General features: G+C 45.9%; 1 protein-coding gene and 2 non-coding genes across 3 annotated transcripts in view; all 3 read right to left on the reverse strand.

The window, feature by feature from the left end:
• LOC123510804 (neuron navigator 3-like) overlaps window positions 1-4,148 on the reverse strand; it is a 700,801-nt gene extending 696,653 nt beyond the window's left edge. Inside the window, 1 exon segment of the mRNA XM_045266186.1 lies at window positions 1,830-4,148. Coding sequence (XP_045122121.1) covers window positions 1,830-4,133 — 2,304 coding nt within the window. The 5' untranslated portion in view covers window positions 4,134-4,148.
• Window positions 4,149-22,260: 18,112 nt separating this feature from the next.
• Trnag-gcc lies at window positions 22,261-22,331 on the reverse strand. The gene has a single exon. It is a non-coding gene; the product is annotated as a tRNA-Gly (tRNA).
• A 203-nt stretch (window positions 22,332-22,534) lies between these two features.
• On the reverse strand, window positions 22,535-22,605 carry Trnag-gcc. Its single transcript has one exon. It is a non-coding gene; the product is annotated as a tRNA-Gly (tRNA).
• Between the last annotated feature and the right edge of the window lie 1,811 nt (window positions 22,606-24,416).

Here is a 24,416-nt window from a genome sequence, read left to right on the forward strand (position 1 = left end):
GTATGAGAGATAATGCCTCGCGACTTTTTGTATATACGAGTTGGTCTTCCCCTTCCCTCCCCCTCCCCCTCCCCTTCCCTTTCCCCTTCCCTTCTCCATTATCCTCCTTCCCTTCCCTTCCCTTCCATCTCTTCCCCTTTCCCTTCCCTTCCCTTTCTTCTTTCCCCTTCCTCTTCCATTTCCTCCTATTCCTTCCCCATCCTCTTCCCCTTTCCTTCCCTTCTCTTTCTCCTTCCTTCCCTTCACTTACCTTTCCCTTTCCTTTCTCTTTCCATCCTCTTCTCTTCCCCTTCTCCTTCTTCTTCCCCTTTCCTTCTCCTCCTATCCCTTCCCCTTTCCTCTTCCTCTTCCTCTTCCCTTCTCTTCCCTCCCCTCCATTCCCCTTCCCCCTTCCTCCCCTTCCCAGCGCCTCCCCGCCACATAGATCGCTGTAAAAAAGGTTATTAAAGAAAGAGGCAACACTTCCTCTCCTCCTCCACAATTAATGGCGTTTGTCCTGTTGTTTTTGTATGTTTTGCCCGCACGTTCCAGTTTTATTATCCAGGGAGAGAGGGAGAGGAGAGACGGAGATAGAGAGGGGAGGGAGAGGGTAGAAACACATTATGGTGGAGTTAAACAAGAGTGCTGAGGGGAAGGGAAGGAAGGGGAGAGGGAAAACTGAGGGATGAATGGAAGAAGATACGAGGAATGAAGAAAGGAAAATGACTGTAAGAATTTGAGTTTAAGGAAAATAAGTTGATTCTAGGAAAGGAGAGGGAAAAGAAGAGGAGAAGAGGAGGATAAGAACAGCATAATAAGGATGACTCAGAAGAATAAGGGAAAGAGAGAGAGAGAAAAGAAGAAGCAGGTAAGAGGAAATAGGAGATAGAGAGATAAAGCAAGATGACTGAGAAAAGAGGAAGAAGAGAAGTAAGAAAGCGGAAAGACAAGAGAGAAATAGAAAGAAAAAATACTTCAAAAGATGAGAATAGGAAGAACGAGAAAGAAGAGGATGGAAAGGGGCGGATGAGAAAAGGAGATAGGAAAGAAATGAAAGGAGAGAGAGAGAGAGAGAGAGAGAGAGAGAGAGAGAGAGAGAGAGAGAGAGAGAGAGAGAGAGAGAGAGAGAGAGAGAGAGAGAGAGAGAGAGAGAGAGAGAGAGAGAGAGAGAGAGAGAGAGAGAGAGAGAGCAAAAACAGAATGAAAAGGAAAAACTATCAAGGAAAAAGAAAAAAAGTGATAGAAACATAGAGAAAAGACAATAATTTAGTATACGAAGGGAAGAAAGAGACTAATGGAGGAGGAAAAAGAAGACACAGATACAGGATGGAGACAGACAATGATTTAAATAGATGAGGAGGAGGAGGAGGACGAAGAGGAGCCACTGGGAGGGAAGGGAGAGGACATGTCACAGCCTCGCTCACCACCTAAAGGCCTGGCTTGTGTGGCGGGTCCAGGAAAGAAACGGTAAGTGTTCTGCGTAATTACCGTCGCCGCCACGATGGAAGCGGTGCCGGCCAGCCCATATTTTCCGCCTAACTAACTTTCCCTGGAAGTTCTGAGCCGAAAACTGGAAACACACAGCTTCTATTCAAACTTAAGGGAGGGTGATGTATTCTTAACTGTTTCCAGGAATGACGCTTTAAAATGTAGCTTATATTATATTTAGACAATTTTTTTTTTTTATTGTAGGTTAAACCAGTTATTCTTCAAGGTCATGGGTATCCAGTAACACCTGTCCTCACCTGCCTCAACCGTGTCTGTCTAATTAAGAGCATCAGGTGTAAGGAGTCAAGCTTTCATCAAATAGCGACACACGCGGCAGGGAGGCGAGGACCACCGCCACTCACCTTGATGATGTCCTGACTGAACTCCTCCTCCAAGTAACTCGTGCAGAAGGAGTCTTCTTCTTGGTAGAGCTCCTGTATGGCCTCCACTACGCTCTTCCTCTTCTCTCCTCCCGCTGCTCCTCCTCCCCCATCTCTTCCCTCCGCCTCGCCTCGCCTCTCTAATTCCTCTATTTCCACGTACTCGTGTGGTGGCTTCCACTCCTTGCCTGGACTCACACACTTTTCCAGGCTCTGCGATGCGCCTCCCTCTTCACGGCGTCCTGGTTCTCGGTGATTTCTTGGTGCTTCATCTCCACTTATCGTCTCTCCGCTTTGCTCTACACATCTCCCCGCCTCTGTCTCCCCGCCATGGGTCTCCTCTCCTTCATTTTCATTCTTTCCAGCCTCAGGTAAGGCAAAGCCAGCACACTCGGCCTCCACGCCATCTGGCGGTAGAGTCTGGGATGACAGCGCGGGAGGCTCACGCCGCTGAGCCTCTGATTCATAACCTCTATTATCTCGTCCCCCACAGGCCCGTGCAGCAGCAGCGGCTCCACAGACACCGGCGCCCTGATAAGGAGGATCACCTCCCGCCGCCACTTCATTCCCCGGCACTGGCTTTAGCGAGGCGCATACATCATGCTGGGGTGGGAGGGTTTTACTTGTGTTTGTTTCTCCTGATGAGGTAGAAGGGGCTGCCCTGATGTCCAGGGCGCCCTCACCAATGAACGGAGGAGGAGGGTTCCCACTTAACTCATTAACAGCGTCTTTCCTTCTCCACTCCTCGTCTCCCGCCGGTCTCTCCTTCCCCTCGTCAGCCTTGTCCGTGCCACTGCCCCGTGTCTTCTTGGCGGGACGGCGATCGGTGGAACGCTCCTGTGGGCGTGAATGGGACGTGGGTGTAGGTGAGCGGCCGCTCCTCACCCTTGCCTTATGTGGTTTGTTCCCCATGGCTGGCCACACGCTCTCTTCCAGACTACTGACGGAGGCAAGGCGAGTCACCCTCCGTCCCTGAATAATGGATGACCAGGGCGACCCTTCCCTCACTACTGATTCAGACGAGATCCTCAAGACGCTGACACGCCGGAAGTGACGCAAAGGTGGCGGCTCTCCATCAGGCCCCGCCACCAAAGCCACGGTGACGCGACGCCTCTTGCCATCAAGTGTCCTCAGAAGTACTTCGCTACACGCTTGTAGTGTCCTCACCTTCCCCGGGGTCGGCTTGTCCTCCTCCAAGCACAGGCTGTCCCTTGGGATACGTCTCCGAATAGTATCACTCACGTTTAGTGTCACAGTGGCCTCCTGGGGATCGTGGCAACCATTGGGGTGAGCGGTGGCGTCCCTGTCCCTGCCCTCGGCCTCCTCAGGTCGCTCACTAGATTGGCGGCGCCCTTCTCTCCGCTGTGATGTAGAAACACGGTGAGTCGCGAGGCTGGTGACGAGGCGATTCGCAGCGCCCTGTGCATTCCTGCCGTGCCTGCCGGGCCGGTCCTGGGATGCAGGGGCCTCCTGGGTGGCAGCTCTGCTGGATTTCTGGGGGAGGGTTGGGGACTTGGGCTTGAGCTTTGCCTTACTGGGCAGGAGGTGACTGAACTGTGGGTACTGCAGGTGCGGGGCGGGCGTGGGGCAGCTTTCGTTCCCTGCAGGTCTCGCAAGGCGGGCGTTCTCATTGTTATTGTTGCTATTGTTGTTATTGTTGGCGGGGGAGGGCCAGCGAGATCGAGATTCCCGCAGCGAGGAATCTCGAGGAGGCTTGGGCGGCCTCTCCCGCAACGGACTAACGGTGCGCACCAAGTACCGCCGCTGAGTGTTGTCCAGAACACCGAAGGCAGGAAGGCGACTGTTGCCGTTGGGACTCGTCTTGGTCAGCAGGTGGTGGTTGCCATTGGGACTCCTGTCCGCCAGGCGCCGCTCATTGATGTTCACCACGGCGTGAGACTGCGTGGGGGACCTGACAGGCAACGCCCTCAAGTTCCTGTTATAAGTGGGTGTGCTGCCGCCGCCTCCTGAGGGACTCCTCGAGGCCTTCGTAGCATTGGCAGGAACAGTCCTGCGGGGAGGTTTGGCGGAACCCTGCACTGCTGACTCACCCGCACATGTGACCTTCCCCCCGATGGAAGCTGCCCTGCTGACTTTTTGGCTGAGACAGGATTCCTTTACAGCAGCCTGGGGGTCAAGAGGACGCGAGCGCAGAGAGGCAGCTGGCAGTCCCTCGCCAGGCGCCGTAGGTCTATGGGGCAGCGGGAGGGGCGGGAGGGCCTGCACCAGGTGTCTCTTGCTACCACCTCGGCGAATGGAGGCGGTGTGGGCGGCCGACCCCAACATATGGGTGGAGGAGGGAAGGGAGGGAAAGGGGATGCAGCTGGACAGTCATGTCAGTAAAACACACCTCTTTGATCACCGTCACACAGCAGCACACACGAGGGCCTTCACTGCGACAACCGCTGCCCTTCACCGCCCACCACCACTTCACCACGGCACTGCAAGACCCTCAGGATGAATGACACGCCGCCACGGACACTGAGGCACTGACACACTGAGGGAACACATCACCTCCCCTCTTTTCGAAATAACTCCTCTCTTATCAGTGTCAGTGAGACAGAAAAGCGGTAATGATCACCACTGATCACCACCACCACGCTGAGGCACCAACACCATCACTATCACCATCACCATGCACCCTCCACCTAACACCGCCAACCAGCCTATGAACAATCCCGAGGTACAATGGTGTCTTCCTACCTCCCCTTTTCTCCCCTTATCCACTCGCCCCTCCTAACAACTCAGCCCCACCCGCCCCTTTGCCGCCCCTCGCCCCGCCCCTCCAAGCTTGTCCCTTAATGGCACACATGAATCTTCAACCAATCTACAATTTATGCCTAAAAGAATGAAGCGGCGAGGAAAGAAACAGTAACAGCCACTCGCCTTCTTAAGTTCAGTTTCACGTAATTTAGAGGCAAGGAAAAAAATATTGGAGAACTAATTACTTTCCTGCCACTAAGCCATCATCTTACTCCTATCGATAAAAGTGTAAGGATATTGCGGTTCCCTCATCCCTCGCCCTCATCTCCCTCCGTCTCCCCTCATCGCAGCTTCCCCCGCACCTTCCCTTACCCCCATCACCAATGGCCCTCCCTTTGGCACTCTGGTCTCCCCTCACCAGCCGTGGCTCCCCTCAGTGGCGTATCGGAGAGAGGGGAGAAGAGGAGAGAGGGGAGAGGAAGGAGAGGGGTGCGTGGTCTAATACTGCAAGAGGTGTGACCAGATGGCGAACGGGATTCCCTCTCCTTCTAGACAGAGTGAGGGAAGTGCTTTTCTTTATTTACCGCCGTATAGTGTGGAACTGTGGATTGTGGTGATGGGTGTAAATAGGTAGGTTAGATTAGGTTAGGTTAGTATAGGGAGTGATACGTGTAAGGCCTGATAGCTTCTTGTAGTTTCAACTTTTTTCTATTATTAATTTTGTAGGTTGTGGGTGTGATGAATGGTTTAACACTGAAGGAAGGTGAAAATATAAGCAATGTATCCAGCAGGGAGACATGAAGCAAGGTAATTTTGTCCTCCAGTGATGACTTAAAGCTCCACAGACAGACACGCATAGTACACAACACAGGAGGAAGGAGGAACCTGTTTATTAATCCAACCACGTGCCATTAAAACTGAACTCATGAATACTAAATCTCTCATCAAAGAATAAACCTACAGTCGCAATTGGATGCAAGTCACGTAACACGCACAAATATCAAGCTAAACACAAACAAAAGAGGCAAACAGTTTACGTATGGCCGCCACTTTGCATTCCATTCCTCGCGTTGTGTTGAGGCGGGTGAAGCAAAATATGGAAATAGCAAAACCGATGCCGGATAAGCCGATATCGCTTTCAACACAATTGGTGGCACGTCCGCGGCGCCCACCAAACAACACAAGGTCTCCGCAACTTAGAGCCATATTCATAAAACACTTCACCACTGCACCTTCACTACTATCAAAATGCTTTACTTGAAGGCACACAGGTTTTTAAAAGATATTCGTACTCTTCTAGTGAGAGATTAACAAGGTTTCTGCATTACTAATAGGCGAAACAGTCTCGACAACTTGCCTGATCAATTCTACTGTCTTGGAAAATAATCGTGGTGAGAGCAAAGCGTTTCTGAATGCGTGCCTTACTCACCCTGGGTACTGTGTATTGTGCAGGCTGTTTATGTAGCAGTGAGGAGAGCAAATGTGAGAGTTGCAGCACAGGTAACAGAGAAACCTTAAAAGAACACTGGTTTTCATCTATTAGTTAAGAGAATCCACACAGAATCTTAGTTAAATCAATAGAGTCAGGAACACACCCTTGGAAATACCATAGTCACTTACAACTGAACATGACAGTAGCATTACAATGACAACACACCGTCTTTCAGTGACACCTCGAGCATTGTTAGCAGTTTTCCCTTGAGATTCCCGGTATAGAGTAAAAAGTATTCTTCTATATGGTTTCTAGCACAGGTTAGCATCACGGTTACAGTAGCATACCACAGCACAGCCTCACCACAGCATCTCCACAGTATCTCTACCGCATCTCCATTTCTCCAATTCGCCATAATCTCACCACACGGAGACCATAACATAGCATTGTAAACTCAGCCTCACCACAGCATTACAAACTTCCACACAGAAGCAAAACAGCCTTACAGCCTCGCCACAGCACTACACAACCTCACACCTCATCACCACAGCAGAACATAGCCTTTCACAGTCTCTCACAGCATCACCACAGCATCACAACAACATTACTACCCTTATAAGTCACCACACCATCATTTCACCACCAAGACCACAGTAGAGTCCCACCACAGCATCACCACTTCATCACCACAGCACCACCACAGCCCAGCCTCCACAGCAGCTCATCCAGACAACAGCTAAGCGTCATCAGCGGCGTATGCAATTCCGGGATCATCGTAAATTGTAATGTCAATAAGGTAGCGTCAAAATAGTGGGGTGTCCGTAACCGGCAGGCGTCACCACCACCACCACCACCCCACCACCACCACCACCACCACCACCCAACCCTTGATGGTATTCCTCTCTCCCGCACAATGATCTTTCCTTCTCATTCCCTCCCTCCTTCCCTCCCTTCTCTCATTCCACCCCCTTATTCCAATTTATCACAGCTTCTCTCTCTCTCTCTCTCTCTCTCTCTCTCTCTCTCTCTCTCTCTCTCTCTCTGCATGTCTTCATATTCCTCCCATTCGCTTCACTCACTCCCTTCATCACCTTAGCGCAATCACCCCTCACTTACTCCTCTCTCCCTCCCCTCCCATATCCCTTCTCCTCTCACTCCCCTCCCTCTCCTTCCCTCACTCATCCCTCCCTCTCCTCCCCTCACTCGCCCCTCCCTCTCCTTCTTGTCTCCTTCATCACACCAAATACCATCAGTGTTATTGCCCTGCGTCCTTGCTGGAGGGGAAATCGTGGAGGGTAAACACTGCTGAGGGGAGGAGGAGGAGGAGAAGGAGGAGGAGAGAAGGGTGGAACGAAAGTCAGTGAGAATAATTATGTTTTTTCATCACTTTTCGTCCGTGTAACTCCGAGATTCCATGACACTTGCTTCAGATAACACCTGATTATATACATTTCATCAGTAATACAATTCTATATTACGCATCAGTATTCATATAAACCGTCAGTAATCACGTGTTTTTATCATCATTCGTAATATAAACCACGAAATTCCACGACACGCTTCAAATAACAGCAAAAAACAAAAAATCGCAAGTAACAACGATATATCACGCATCACCAATTGTATTAACCGCCAGAATAGTCACTTTTTCTGTTCGTCGTTAAAACTGCAAAATTTCACTACACTCGCTTCAAATAACAACAAAAAAAACGTAAAAATCTCAAATAACAACGATATATCACGCATCACCATTTACATAAACCACCAGAATAATACTTTTTTTTTTATTCCTCTCAAAAAAAAAAACACGAAATTTTACTCCACTTCCTTCAAATAACAATAAAAAAACGTAAAAATCTCAAGTAACAACTATATATCACGCATCACCATTTACATAAACCGCCAAATTAATACTGTTTTTTTTCTCTCTCTTATTCTTCCTAAAAATACAAAAAAAAAAATCCACCACACTGATTTCAAATAACAAAAAAAACGTAAAAATCCCAAGAAACAACGACATATAACGCATCATCACTTATATAAACCAAAATAATAACGTTTTTTTTTTTTTCTTATTTTCTTATTTTTCTTATTTTTTTTTCTTATTTTACTTATTCGTCCAAAAAAAACATTTTACTACACTCCCTTCAAACAACAACAAAAAAAAAAAAACTCCAAAGTAACAACAAAACACTAATCTTACGTGAACTATAGACGATCCAACACCACTTGTAATAGAATCCGATGCTCACTTGTTTCCTTCCCGTTGTAATGGAGGATTCTTACCTTATGAGTAGAGTTTCCTTTATATCTCCCCCTTCTTCCCTTTATTTCCCCCTTCCCGCTGCGCTGCATCCATCTTGATCATGAGAATTACTTGATCAATACATGGGTGGCAATAGGAGGGAGGGAATGGAAGGAAGGGAATGGAAGGGAGGTAATGGGAGGGGTGGGAATGGGAGGGAAAGTGATGGTGTATCCAGAGGGATTTAAATTGCTGTTGTGTTATGAATGAAACTTTGTAACTGTTGTGTTGCGATTGGTCTTTGTTGTTGTGTTTATTGGTATGTGCTTCGTTTCTTACATTGTCACTTATCTGTCACTGTATCTTCACTATCATCATCATCATCATCATCATCATTTTCATCATCATCATCATCATCATCACCACCACCTTCACCACTATCGTTATCTTCATCATAACTATCATATCACCAATTCAGGCAAACTACATCATCACCACCAACATCACCACCATCACCACCATTACCAGCATCACCATCACCACCACCACCAACAGCAACAACAACAACTACGTTATTTATAGCATAGAATTTTCATTTCCCAATACTCAGCAAAGTACCATTAATAATTCACACGAGCAAGCCCCAGAGAGAGAGAGAGAGAGAGAGAGAGAGAGAGAGAGAGAGAGAGTAAGGTAACACTCAAAAGCCAATTAGTTTTACCATTAACACAACTCAATCACATATCTTTACCCTACAGTGAATAAAACCCATAAATTAAAACTCAAGGAAAGGAAAGGAAGACAAGACGAGACAGGACAAGACAGGACGGGGCGAGGCGGGGCGGGGTTGGACGGGGTGGAGAAGACAAGAAGGGAATGGATGTAAAGGGACGAATGAAAGGATGATTGAGGATGTGAAGGAGTATCTGGAGAGAATGTGGCGAGCGAGGTGTAGGAATGATTAGTGAATAGAATACTGCTTTCTTTTTTCTCTCTTCTTTTTCTGCTTGTCTTTTTTCTTTTTCTTTTTTTTTTTTTTTTTTGTCCTCTACAGGAGCTGCCGATCTAAAGGCCTGGCTCCGGAGCGATCTCAAGCCACCTGTAGCATCAAGATCAACATCAAGATCAAAACCAAAGAAAAGGAAAGGAAGACAAGACAACACAAGACGAGAGGAGACACGATGGGGCAGGGCGGACCTGGATTGGGCTGGGCTGGGCTGGGCGAGGCGGGGCGAGGCGAGGCGGATCGGGACAGGGAGGATGGTTCAGAGGGAGGGAGCTGCAATAAAATCGAGGCTATTTTCGCGTTTAATCGAGCGGCGTGGGTCGTGCTGATGAGAGGCGGCGATCCATTACACTCACGGGGATCACTGGATTTTGTTACACACTGCTATTCTACCCCCCGCCCCCTTGTGATCCTCCTCCCCTTTGTGATCCTCCTCTTCCCTCCCTGTGATCCTCCTCCCCCTTGTGATCCTCCTCCCTTGTGATCCTCCTCCCCTTTGTGATCCTCCTCCCCCTTGTGATCCTCCTCTCCCTTGTGATCCTCCTCCGCCTTGTGATCCTCCTCTTCCCTCCCTGTGATCCTCCTCCTCCCTTGTGATCCTCCTCCGCCTTGTGATCCTCCTCCCCTTTGTGATCCTCCTCTCCCTTGTGATCCTCCTCCGCCTTGTGATCCTCCTCCCCTTTGTGATCCTCCTCTCCCTTGTGATCCTCCTCTCCCTTGTGATCATTTTCCTCCCCTCCTTGTGATCCTCCTCTCCCTTGTGATCCTCCTCCTCCCCTCCTTGTGATCCTCCTCCCCCTTGTGATCCTCCTCTCACTTCTGATCCTCCTCTCCCTTGTGATCCTCCTCTCCCTTGTGATCATTTTCCTCCCCTCCTTGTGATCCTCCTCCCCATTGTGATCCTCCTCTCCCTTGTAATCCTCCTCCCCCTTGTGATCCTCCTCCCCTCGTTTCATCCTCCTCCTCTCCCCCGTGTGATCTTCCTCCTTCCCCTCTTGTGATTCTCCTCCTCCTCCTCCTCCTCCCCTAACTGTCCCTCACTCTGCAATGCTCCCTCCTTCCTCTCATTCCTCCCTTCATTCTCTCATTCCCTTCCTCCTGTCATGTGTTCTTTCTTTCCCTCTTCTTCATTCCACCTTCCATTCTCCTTACGTTCCACTTCCTCCTCTATGCAATTTTCCTTCCCTACTTTCCTCCTTTCCTTCTTTCATTCCATTCCTCTCATCCTATTTTTTTTTTCTATTTCACCTCCTTCATTCTATCTCTTTTTATTTCATTCCACCTAATTCTCTTTCCCAGGCCGTTCCTCACTTTGCAATCTCCTTTCTCTCCTTTCCTCCTTTCCTTCTTTCATTCCCTTCCTCCCATCCTATTTATTTTTATTTTACCGCCATTCTACCTCTTTCTTTTTTTTTCATTCCATTTCCTCATCTTTCCCGGGCCGTCCCTCACTCTGCAATCCTCCTTCTCTTCTTCCCTCCTTCCCTTCTCTCATTCCATTTCTCCCACCTTACTTTTTTCTTCATTTCACCTTCTTCATTCTACCTCCCTTTTTCATTCTCCTCCTTCCCTCTTACCCTCCTTCCTTCTCTCAGTCTCTTCTTCCTACCCTGTCTACTTTCATTCCTCCTTCCATTTCCTTCATTATATCTCTATTTTTCATTCCATCTCTTCTCTTTACCAGGCCATCTCTCATTCTGCCTCCTTCCCTCCTTTCCTCCTTTTTTCTCATTCCTTCTTCCTACACAGTCTTCTCTCATTCCATCTATCTTACTCTATTACGTTATTACTTCCTAAAACTCTATAATTGTTCCCCCTCTTAAGTTCTCTGTGTTTATTTCCCTCTCTTACATTAACCCTGCACCTGCTTTCTTTCCAGTCTAAGTTTCCCGTTTTCTTTAACCCACACTATCTCATTCTGTTACTGTAATTCTTCCCTCCTCCAAGTTTCCTCGTCTTGCTTCACTGTTAATCTACTACCACTGTCTCTTTTGTTTTCCCCTTTGTAAGTTTGTTTTCCTTCCGTTTTCCCGTCTTTCTATAAATGTATGTCTATTTTTCTATTTTTTTCCTTATTCCTCTGCTTCGTTTTCCAGTTTTTTTTTTTTTTTTACAATTAAACTGTCTTATTTTCCCTCTTCCTGTTTTTTTTTTTCGGTTTTATGTCATTTTGTATTTTTTTCTATTTATTTTTATTCCTTCTAGTCATCCTCCTCTTCTCTCCCTTTTCTTCTGTCTGCTTTCTCCCTTTTCCCTCTTCATTTTCCCATCCTTTCTTTTACCCTAGTTTTCCATCTTTTCCCTCATCTCTCCTGCACTGCCCACCTCCCTTATACCTCCTCTCTCCCTCTCCCTCTCTCTCTCACCTACTACACCTTTTTCACTACAGCTTTATATTATTTGAGATTTTCTACCCTCGATCCTGCTTCCCCTTTCAATGTTTACTGCTTGTGTTTCCAGCGTAATAGTCTCGCCTTAAGCTGTATTTAAGCGATCCCTTTACGCTCTGCTCTTTAAACCTTCGCTTATATATAGAAATGTTTAAAAAAAGGTTGAAAATTATACAAAAAAGATGAGAGTTGTACAGGAAGGAAAATTGATACGTAGATGCACAATTTTTTTTAGTAAAGAGATGTATATAGCTAGTTATTCCCACCTCTCTCTCTCTCTCTCTCTCTCTCTCTCTCTCTCTCTCTCTCTCTCTCTCTCTCTCTCTCTCTCTCTCTCTAAGTGCTTTCAATTGGCAAAAATCATATAACGAGTTTAGAAAGAGTGTAAAAACGTCTGTATTAAACATTGAAGGGAGAGAGAGAGAGAGAGAGAGAGAGAGAGAGAGAGAGAGAGAGAGAGAGAGAGAGAGAGAGAGAGAGAGAGAGAGAGAGAGAGAGAGAGAGACAACAACAACAACAACAACAACAACAACAACAACAACAACAACAACAAAACCACCACAAAAACCACCACCACCACCACCACCACCACCACCACCACCACTACCACCACCACCATAACAAGAATAAATAAAAAAAAAAAAACAGGAATAAATACTCAAAATGTTGGTCCACAAGAATTGAGGAGTGTTATGCAAATTCCAACATTCCATCAAAGTGGTGACTCAGCCCTCAGTGTTCCCATATGGCCCACCTCCTGGCCCATTACCGCCGCCCCTCCCAGCTGGAATCAGGAATGGGAATAGAGAGAGAGAGAGAGAGAGAGAGAGAGAGAGAGAGAGAGAGAGAGAGAGAGAGAGAGAGAGAGAGAGAGAGAGAGAGAGAGAGAGAGAGAGAGAGAGAGAGAGAGAGAGAGAGAGAGAGAGAGAGAGAGAGAGAGAGGGTGGGTGGGTTTGATGGTTCGCGTTATAGGGTTGAAACAAAAGAGAAACGTGATGAGAATGAAAGATCAACACAAGAGAGAGAGAGAGAGAGAGAGAGAGAGAGAGAGAGAGAGAGAGAGAGAAAACTATGAAAAAACTTATATATATGCGCGCTATCTTTTTTTTTCCAAAGCACTCAACTGATATATATTTTTTACACGCACACACACACACACACACACACACACACACACACACACACACACACACACACACACACACATACACCTCTCACATGTTAACACCCTCGTTACCATCCTTCCCTCCCTCCTCTTTCCCTCCCTTCCTACCTCCATTCCATTTTTCCTTCCCTCCACTCCAAACTATCTCCCCTCAATAGCTTTCTCTCTCTCTCTCTCTCTCTCTCTCTCTTGCCATCCTGTTAAGAAATTTGTAGGAAAACACAAGAAACTAAAACTGACAAACCACACGTTGAAAAATTACTATCTAAACACGCATTAGAGTAAAAAAAGGGAAATTTACGCTTTACGTCAAGGAAACAACTTAAATTAGCCTCAAAGTCTTAATAATTGTATCTACTAATTAAAACAAAAATCACGATAGATAAAGGAGAAAATCTTACTATTTACTTTTTTGTTGTTTTCTTATTAATTGCCTTCTGTGGGTGTTGATAAGGACAGAGAGAGAGAGACAGAGAGAGAGAGAGAGAGAGAGAGAGAGAGAGAGAGAGAGAGAGAGTTATATTTCTGAAGGAGTGGTGTTGTGTGTGCAAAATTAGAAGACAGCATGCGTATCTCTCTCTACCAGCCCTCTCTCTCTCTCTCTCTCTCTCTCTCTCTCTCTCTCTCTCTCTCTCTCTCTCTCTCAACACAGACACTACATTAGACTTTCCTCCCTGCCTCCGTCTCTCCTGTTCGCCCTCTCCTTTCACCCTCTCCCAGCCAGGACTTACTCTCCCTTTACTGCCTCGCCACTACCCATAGAAGAAGCTTTGCCCTTATATATGGAGGAGGAGGAGGAGGAGGAGGAGGAGGAAAGGAGGTGGAAATGGAAGGTTGATACTGGAGAGTGAGATAAGAGAGAGAGAGAGAGAGAGAGAGAGAGAGAGAGAGAGAGAATGTGATAGTACATGACAGGCGTGGGTGGGCGTCGGGGCAATAATGAGTAGGCGTGGACAGCTGACAGTTGCACGCACACACACACACACACACACACACACACACACACACACACACACACACACACACACACACACAGACACACGCACACACACTTGATTAAGTCTGTGACGCTTAATGAAATCTACAGCCACGGTGATGGGCCTGTGCCGCTGGCTGTCCCCTGTGAGAGAGAGAGAGAGAGAGAGAGAGAGAGAGAGAGAGAGAGAGAGAGAGAGAGAGAGAGAGAGAGAGAGAGAGAGAGAGAGAGAGAGAGAGAGAGAGAGAGAGAGAGAGAGAGAGAGAGAGAGAGAGAGAGAGAGAGAGAGAGAGAGAGAGAGAGAGAGAGAGAGAGAGATTTTGCTATTTCTGTATCCAATCTTTATCATTTCATTGGTATCTCATCTTCCATCTGCTTGCTAAACTGAGCCCCCCCTCCCCCCCTGTCTCTCTCTCTCTCTCTCTCTCTCTCTCTCTCTCTCTCTCTCTGGAAGGGTAGAGGTGATGAAAATAAGGTCTTGAAAGGAGCTGGAGAGAGAAGGAGCGGCAAGAGCGAGGTGACAGTGTAGGAGGCGGGTGGAAGGCTGCATTGGGGCGTGGAGGGCGGGGAGAGGGAGGGAAGGAGATGACGGGAAGAACATGGAGACAGAACGGGAGGAGTTTGGTCAGAGTGAGACGGGAAGATAGTGAATGAGTGATGAGAAATAAGAAGAAAAGCTACTATTACTACTACTGGTACTACTACTACCACCACCACCACCACTACTACTACTACTATTACTACTACTATCCTTTTCTCTCCTCGCCTTACCCTTCAGACCCTTCCTTCTTCTCCTTCTATGTCTCTCCTTCCTTCTCCGTGACACAGATAAGATAATGTCAAAAGAATTAATAACAAAACACGTAACAAGGAAAGGAACAAAAAGTAAGAGAAAGAGAGGTTGATGGAAATAACAACTAAGGAGGAGGAAGAAGAGGAGGAAGAAAAGGAGGAGGAGGAGGAGAGGACAATAGATACAAAAGGAACAAGAGAGAGCGTGAGAGTGAAGAGGATGTGAAGGAGAGAGGAATGAGGGGAGCAGAAGAAAGATAGGGAAAGAGGGAAAGGGAGAATGGTAAGAGGGAGAGACAGGAGGGAGAGGGAGAGAGGGAGAGAAAGAAAGAGAGGAGAAAGGGAGGGAGAGAAAGAGAGACAGACTGAAAGGTGTTGGGGTGGAGGAAATACATTGATAAAAGGGAGGAAAGAATGGATAAAAGAAACAAGAAGACAGAGAGAAAGAGATAACAGAAAGAAGATAGAAGAGAAAACATAGAGAAAAGAGAAACAACAACAACAACAATAACAACAACAACAACAAAAGACGACACAAACTAAACAAAACAAAACAGGAACAAGGAAAAAAGATCAAAGAAAAGGAGGAGGAAGAAGAAGAAGAAAAGAAAAGGAGGAGAAGAAAGAGGAGGAGATTAGAAAAAGAAGAAAACTGACGAAAAAAATATACATAGCAAGGATAAAGAAAAGTGGAAAAGAAGAAAATGATGATGAGGAGGAGGAGGAGGAGGAGGAGGAGGAGGAGGAGGTTGTCAGGGCGTCACCGTGATGGATGACACCAATATGAGGAGGATGCATGGATTACACAGATCACTTGGCTGGGGAGGAGGAGGAGGAGGAGGAGGAGGAGGAGGAGGAGGAGGAGGAGGAGGAGGAGGAGATAGGAGGGAGGGAGGGAGGAAGAGTGATAGGAAGGAAAAACCGAGTGAGGTAGCGAGGAGAAAGGGGGAGAGAGAATGGGGTGGAGGGACTTTGGAAGGATAAGAGGGAGGAAGGAAAGGGGAGAGGAAGGAGGGAATAGAAAAATGCGAAAAAAACAGATAAAAGATTAAAACAAAAAAGAACGTAAAGAGAGAAAGAGAGAGAAAGAGAAGCACACACAATATAGAAAGTTAAAATACAAATAGAATAAAAAAAATAAAAAGGAAAAAAAAAGAAAAAAATGCAGAGAAGACAATTGGAAGGAAGATAAGAACTTTTCCAAAAAATTCCTCTAGAGGGTTGCCAACTTGCCAACACTCCCCTCTTCCCTTCGCTCTCCCAATCACCTTTCCCCCAATCGATATCCCAATCCCAACAGCTTACCCACTCTCCCTCTCTCCCTTAGACGCCCCTCCTCCCCTCTATTGCCTCTCCCCTCCTAACGACCATCTCTAACTAGTCAGGGTAAAGTAGAAAATGGGCAACACCAGAGAAAACTGTACTTCACCCTTGAGTTTTATGGGTGACTTGAGTATTGTGTGAGTCTTTGGTTATTCATGTGTCCAGTGAAGTTTATGGAGTTTGTTTTGTGATTATAAATAGCAAAGGAGTATGAAGAAATGAAATTGTGGTGTGAAAGAAAAGTTGGGAATATTATAGGTATGAATACGTGAAAAAGTAGATAAGTAATTTTTTTTCGTATACATATTGACATTGAAAGACATTGGGATCCGCCGTGGTACAGTGGAACCATGCGTGCTTTGGGGTCCGAGTGGTCTCCAAGCGCACAGGTTCGAATCCTGTCCACGGTCCGAGTGTAGGTTGGGCTTCCTCACTCGGGGCAACGGTCTCCTAGCGGGTGGGCTTTGAGATAGGAGGTACCACAAAAAGCATCCCCTTTAGTCCATAAATTCCCGTGAAAAGCCCACATGGTATAAATAAAAAAAAATAAATAAGATGCTTTCATTTTCGTGAACTAAATATATCACGATCTATCTATTCAGAAACGCCTTCCTCTCTCACTACAACTTTGCAAGGCCACACAGACAGCTGGGTTTTCAAGACAGTTTCTCCTTTTAATAAACCAGAAATTTTGTTAATCTCTCAGAACTATACGTAGAATACTCTTAAAAACACGAATATCTTCAACTGGAACATTAGGAAAGTAGTGATGGTGAGAGAGCATAGCGTTTCAGAATGCGGGTTATAGACAGAAGAGAAATAAATAAATTGTATAAATCTTTGTATCTCCATCAGTAAACTATGATTTTTTTTCTACTTTCTTTTATTTTTTTTCTCAATTTTGCATCCATTTCCATCTCCTATATCTCTCTTTCAGTTTCCTCCATTTCTCTCCCCTTCTTTTCCTTCTGAATTTCCTCTATATTTCACTACTATTCTTTTCCCCTTGTTGCTTGTCTTCCTTTTTCCTCTCCTCCTCTTCCTCACTTCATTTTTCTCCCTTTCTATTTCCTTCCCATTCTTCAATCCTTTCCATCTCCTTTTATTTATGTTTTTTTATTATTTCATCCATCTCTCTCTCTCTCTCTCTCTCTCTCTCTCTCTCTCTCTCTCTCTCTCTCTCTCTCTCTCTCTCTCTCTCTCTCTCTCTCTCTCTCTCTCTCTCTCTCTCTCTTCATTTCGTCCCTCCTGTCTCTCTTAAATTCTCCATCCGCACCTTCTCTTAAATTCTCTCTCTCTCTCTCTCTCTCTCTCTCTCTCTCTCTCTCTCTCTCTCTCTCTCTCTCTCTCTCTCTCTCTCTCTCTCTTCTCTCTTACCTTTTCACTACCTACATCCTTTCTTATCACCACCATCTCCACCACCACCACCACCACCCTCAGGCGTTCCTCATGCCCGCCTCGCCATCGGCCGGGACAAGCTCGTGACAAAGTAATGAGCGGTTGCTGCCTCTCCTCCCTCGGGATTAATTACTGCCGGGGATTAAATGAGAAAGGCAGTAATTGCTGAGGCGACCATGCTGCTGAGACTCTGACAGCTCTACGGCGCCACCCTCATGCAACAGGCGGCGCTGGTGGTGGTGGTGGTGGTGGTGGTGCTGGTGGTGGTGGTGGTGGTGGTGGTGGTGGTGTCTCCATGATTTTTTTTTTTTGTTTTCTTTTCGTAGTGTAAGGTATAATACAAGATGTTTAGCAAAGGACGCTGTTCATTTTAGATTGCTACACACACACACACACACACACACACACACACACACACACACACACACACACACACACACACACTAATCAGATACTCCCAAATTTGCTCTTCTAAAATATTTTTCCACTACATTCCATCACACTCCCAAAATTTCACCCCCACACTTCTCTCCTCCCCTTTTCAACATTCCAACTCTCCCACAAGCTCCTTCCCATTCTCTCTTCCACTGCTGTGACCTCTTTCTCCTTTACAGATTCCTTCACTACCCAAGCCCTTTCCTCCCGTCCCCTCCCTCCCTTTGGACCCGACCCGACCCCTTCACCTCATCTCATCTCTCCTTCATCTCTTAAAACTCCCTTTGGAATTCGCTCCCCGTGATAGAGTCTTTCACCGCCAACCTTTGCAGAGTCCCTGGAGATCACCCTTTTGTCTTATTTCAACGCAGAGAAAGGCCCCGTCCCTCCTGAAGAAGCAACAGACACACAACTATCCCAGCACCAGTTGCCTTTCTTACCCCTAACCTCTCCCTCTCCTACTCTCTCTCTCTCTCTCTCTCTCTCTCTCTCTCTCTCTCTCTCTCTCTCTCTCTCTCTCTCTCTCTCTCTCTCTCTCTCTCTCTCGACTAGCAATGGTGACGAAAAAAGTAGAAACACTTATACTGATTGAGCAAATGGGATCAGTGGAGCGGCTCAAGAGGATCGAAACGGGTTTATTTATATATGTAGTGTTGTTCCTCCGGTGTTTGTTTCGTTGGCGTGTAAAGGGAGTGATAACAATAGCGGAGACGAAAAACGAGGAAGAGGTGGAGGAGGAGGAGGAGGAGGAGGAGGAGGAGGAGGAAGAGAAGGACAGATTTTCCTCTCATCGCTGGTTCAAAAGATAAAAAATAAGAATATCCGTGTGCGTGATGTCCTCAGAGGCTAGTGGAGTGCCCTCAGACGCCCCGCCAGCCGCTGTATCACTGCTGGGTATTGATCTAGCGAGCGTCTGAGGGAAGGACGTGCATTGTTACCCACGACCCGCTTCCCTTCTGACGGCAGCGCTGACGGGGAAGACGAGCGTTGACAAATAACCTGCTTCATTATAATCCCAAAAATCTCATCTAGCTGGTTTTGTAAATTAACCCCTTCAATACTGGAACACGTTTTTACCTTGAGATTTGTTCACGATTAGACCATTTTATTCACATTAGAAAGGGTCAGAAGATTAATGGCAAAAGTCTTCACTATTTTAATCCCCTAAATAAGTTTCTGAAGCTGTACAAAATCACCAAATAGTAAGCAGAATGAATATGGAAGCGCGTCATGGTACTGAAGGGGTTAAGGACTAAAATCAAACGTTGTAGTGGTCTTTACCTCTTAACCACAAAGGTATTTAGATTATAATATACACGGACAGTCAAATAGAAAGTTGCAATTATCTGGTATTCCAATCTTCAAGTAGTAAACTATATAACCACACAAATAATGACTCCAATATTCTCACCCACATGCAAACAAAACCTTTTAGTTATTTGGAATTAATCTTAAACCATTCAAATATTGAGACACATTTTTACCTTGAGTTTTAGGTATTATTAGACGATTTTATTTACATTAGGTAGGGTCTATATAGGCCAGAAGACTAATGGCCAGAATCCTCACTGTTTTAATCCCTACGTAAGTTTGTCAAGCTGTGTAAAATCATCAAAATGTAGGCAGGTATATGAAAACATGTCCTGGTACTAAAGGGGTTAGGATTAGACGCTGAACTCAACCAAATATAAACACATTCAAATAATCATAAACTCAGCGAAATATAAATACAAGGGTACAGTTATCTATCACACCCACGTATTTCATCTAATGGCGACGCGTTGTAACTTGAAGCAAACATCGCCCTCCTCCTCAGAGCGTCTCAAGGGCCCAATGCACCTGAGACGGAAGGCAATCACAGGAGAGTACTGAGCCAAAGCAAACACGATTACCTGAGCCGGTGTTTGGAGGAGGAGGAGGAGGAGGAGGAGGAGGAGGAGGAGGAGGAGGAGGAAGAAGAAGAAGAAGACGAAGACGAAGACGAAGAAGAAGAAGAAGAAGACGAAGAAGAAGAAGAAGAAGAAGAAGAAGAAGAAGAAGAAGAAAGAAGAAAAAGAAGAAGAGGAGGAGGAGGAAGAGGAAGAAGGCAAAGGAAAGACTAAAGGCAAGGGTAAGAAGGACAGAAAAGGACAGAAGAGGAAACGAATAAAGGTGAATAGATAAGGATTAAAAATATGGATGAAAAAGACATTGGAAAAGAGAAAGATGGACAGAAAGACCAACACATACAGAGACAAACAAAATGACAGAAGTAAAGGCACACATACAGACAGCTACACAAATAAATCAACTCATTCCTTAAACTATTCCAACAAAAAACACCACAAAAACTCACAAGAACATGACAAATCAAGAATAAACTGCAACAAACCCACGAATCTCACATGTGGCTCACTATACAAAATTTAACTCTTCTCTGACATCCTATAAACATTCCCGTACATCCCTAAATTAGAAAGAAACAAAGAAATACAGGCAGTGTCCTAGTGACCTGCCTTCACCAAAACAGGAGACTCAAGACCATATTAAAAACGCCTTGCTCTCTAACTCCGACAATTTTTCAAGTCCCCAGAGACAAGTAGAAGGGTTTTCAAGGCAGTTTCTCCTTATGATAAACTAGAAATCTTGCTAATCCATCACTAGAACCATAAAAATACCCTTAAGAACATGAGTATCTTCAACTAGCGCCTTTGAAAATAGTCGCCGTGAGAGCAAAGCGTTTCTGAATGCGGACCTTTAGAAAGTTATATTCAAAAACGCTTCCCTCTCTCACCACGACCGTTTTCACAGACTAGAGACGATTAGCCGAGTTTTAAAGAGCATTCGTCCTGTTAATAATGCAGAAAACTTATTAACATGTCACTAGAATTACAGAAACACCCTTAAATACCGCGTCACTTCAACTAAAGCCCTTTGAAAATGATGAAGGTGCATCGCGGAAGTTTTTTTTTTTCAGAATATGAGCCAGTTGTCTTGAGAAGTGAGTGACCCTAACTGAAACGTGAAGGTCAGTTGAGTTAATAGTTGAGGGTCAAACTGACAGCCAAAGTAAAGGTGAAACTCTAACGGCTCCGGTACTAGCGAGCAGGGATGAGTTTAGGAATGCAATTTACTTTAACGAGAGGACGAAGGTTTGCTCTACCGGGACTGACAAGACAAGGAGGAGGAAAAGGAGGACAAGGAAGAAGAAGAGAAGAAACATGGTGAGGACGAAAATGGGCGGGGCTGGACTGTAGAATGAATGAAGCTTGTCAAGGAAAGGGCTGTTCTGGAAGGAGCATAAGAAAATAATAATGAATAAAAGTTGAGGGTTTTCAGTGTACTTTGCCGTGACACACACACACACACACACACACACACACACACACACACACACACACACACACAGAATGGTTTCCTTAGCTGACGCAAAATTGAAGTGAATCGCAACTTTGTGTGTGTGTGTGTGTGTGTGTGTGTGTGTGTGTGTGTGTGTGTGTGTGTGTGTGTGTGTGTGTGTGTGTGTGTGTGTGTGTGTGTGTGTGTGTGTGTGTGTACGTAAATAGCACGAAAGCACAGCGCCAATTACGTTTCTTAATGAGGGGACGCTTTGCAAGACGAGACGAGGCGGTTCATGATGAGACGAGCCTCACTTGAGACTAACCAGAAACTCCTCCTCTTCTTCCTCCTCATCCTCCTCCTCATCCTCCTCCTCCTCCTCCTCCTCCTCCTCCTCCCCAAGGTCGTCCTCGCCGGTGGGCAGTCGGGGCCCCGGGATAAGAGGCATAACAACATCCGGGCGAAGCAACAAGCGTGACATTGGAGGAGGACGCAGCCAGAATGCAAGTCACACACCTCTGATTCCCCTCTCTCTCTCTCTCTCTCTCTCTCTCTCTCTCTCTCTCTCTCTCTCTCTCTCTCTCTCTGGCGTTTGCTTCGTTGTCGGAGGTTGGGTTTGTTGTTGTTGTTGCTGTTGCTTTTTTTTTTTTTTGTTGTTCTTGTTGTTGTCGGGCCTCTCCTCCTCCTCCTCCTCCTCCTCCTCCTCCTCCTCCTACTACTACTACTACTACTACTACTACTACTACTACTACTACTCCCTTCATCTTCTCCCTCACAAGTACGAAACATATAAAACAACACAAAAAAAGAAGCAACACACACACACACACACACACACACACACACACACACACACACACACACACACAAACAAACACACACACACAGAGCAGCAGCAGCAGCAGCAGCAGCAGCAGGGTTGGCAGGTGTTGACAGTCACGTGCGGACTCTCCCTCCTTCAGAAGCAGCCCCGTGCATGGCTAATCCAACGACCGGTTTTCCAAGGCTCAATGTCTGCCACCCCCTCCTTCCCACCCGCTAAATGACATCCCGTCCCAGCCAGCGTAGGCCTCCACGCCACTCACTTGCCGTTCCACACTCACTAAACACAAGGAAAAAATATGAAATAGAAAAACTGCCATACTGGTTCTTGTCATCTTCTTCTATGACTTTTTCTAATATTTCCAAGCGGCGTATTGTCACCAATATTAAAATCACAATCAAAATTGATGCATCGGCCGGGAATCGAACCCGGGCCTCCCGCGTGGCAGGCGAGAATTCTACCACTGAACCACCGATGCTCCTTCTTGTAATATCCACAACAATAAAATTACAAGAAATTTTCCTTGTCACTTTCTCTTATGTATTTTCTGATAACATTCAGATTATATCGTTATTTTCATTGTTCTGTAAACTCTCACTGCTCTCACACAAATCACTCGCGTTGAAACTATAAGTTAAATAGAAAGAACAGAAAAAAAAAAAAAAAAACGTGAGAAAATTATGCATTGGCCGGGAATCGAACCCGGGCCTCCCGCGTGGCAGGCGAGAATTCTACCACTGAACCACCAATGCTTAAATATAATCAACACATAAAGCTTATCTGAACACCTGATGCCACACGTGTTCAGCTCATACATTTGACAGGTGTACCACCGCGCGCTACACAGGTGAGGGGGAGGGTGGATGAGGCCACGAGGAGCCACGCCACTCAGGTACAATAATCACACAGGCGAGCGCGCACACACGCACACTCACACGCACACGTCCGAGATGAGCCACATCCGTCCGCAGACTGACGTAGGGAGGCGGGGCGCTACACCTCCACCTTCAGGATGCAACCAGACACCGGTGGAAGGAGAGAGAGAAAGGGAGAGAAGAAGTGGAAATAGAAACACAGAAGGAAGGAAGGAAAGGAAGTGGAGATTGTGACAAAAGAATACACGGAAAGAAGAATAGGAAAGAGAGAAGAAAGATATAAAGCCAGAGACACAGAAATGACACGAACATATTTGAAAGGAAGAAGAAAAAGAAAAATATAAAGGAGGGTATGGATGAAAAGGAAGGAAAATGGGAAACAGAAATAATGAACAGCAGAGGAAGGAAAAAGGGAAGAAGGAAGAAGGATAAGAACGTTGAGAAAACAGAGAAAGGAAGGGAAAGCAACAAAATAGTGATGACGTGGAAGGAGAGACATAGGAAGGTGCAGAAGGGAACGGAAAGAGACAGAGACAAGGAGAGACTCACTAGAAGATAAAAAAAAATAAATAAATAAATAAAAAAAATGAAAAAAAGAAAAAAAAAGTAGTAAGTAGTGGTGGAAACTGATAACTCTTTCAAAAACACTTAACTTTTTCATCACCACAATTTTCGAAGACCACAGAAATCGCTACCAAGGTTCTCAAGAGTGTTTCTCGTGATCATAACATAGAAACCTTATCAGCCTGTCACTAGAACCACAAAAACACAATTAGAATACTATTTCACTTCAATTGGAGCCTTTGACAAGTAGCGGAGGTGAGGAGTGTTTCAGGAGGTGTGCCAGACCCCTACGTCGCTAGTCTGTCTGTTTCAATAACCTGACGAAGGAGACGGAGGAGTGAGGGAGGGGGAGGATAAGAATGAGCAGCCAGAATGAAGAAGGATGAGTGAGGCTTGAAAAGTAAAGGAAGAAGAGGAAACAGAGAGTGAAGGGTAAAATTAAGGAAAGAAGAGTGGGCAGAGGAAAGAATGTAAAGAAAGGGTTTTATAGGAGAGTGGAAGAGTTGATGATGATGAGGAGGAGGAGGAGGAACAGGAGGAGGAGGAGGAGGAGGAGGAGGAGGAGGAGGAGAGTAAAGGGTAAAAGTAAGGAAAGGTGAGTGGGCAGAAGAAAGATTGTAAAGAAAAAGTTTTGTAGAAGAGTGGAAGAGTTGACCAAGACGAAATGAAGAGGAGGAGGAGGAGGAGGAGGAGGAGGAGGAGGAGGAGGAGGAGGAGTTAATGAGGTAATAATACTTCTACACGAATCTATCACAAGTAACCCCAATTATCTGTACTTGTAAACTGCCTTGCCTACATGACCTGTGTGTGTGTGTGTGTGTGTGTGTGTGTGTGTGTGTGTGTGTGTGTGTGTGTGTGTGTGTGTGTGTGTGTGTGTGTGTGTGTGTGTGTGTGTGTGTGTGTGTGTATGGGCGCTGTACACTTGAGCAAGGTTAATTATCAACGCCTGGCAACACTACAACCTGCTTCCGGTAACACTGATTTAGATGACCTTGCATTGTTGTTTTTGTTAGTGGTGTTGATGTTGTTGTTATTGTTGTTGTTGCTGTTGTTATTGTTGCAAGTGATGGTGAGGGTTGTAGTGATGATAGTAATAGTGGTGGTACATTATTTTTTTTCTTATC

The sequence above is a fragment of the Portunus trituberculatus genome, chromosome 30, assembly GCF_017591435.1.
Source record: "Portunus trituberculatus isolate SZX2019 chromosome 30, ASM1759143v1, whole genome shotgun sequence".
NCBI lineage: Eukaryota > Metazoa > Arthropoda > Malacostraca > Decapoda > Portunidae > Portunus > Portunus trituberculatus.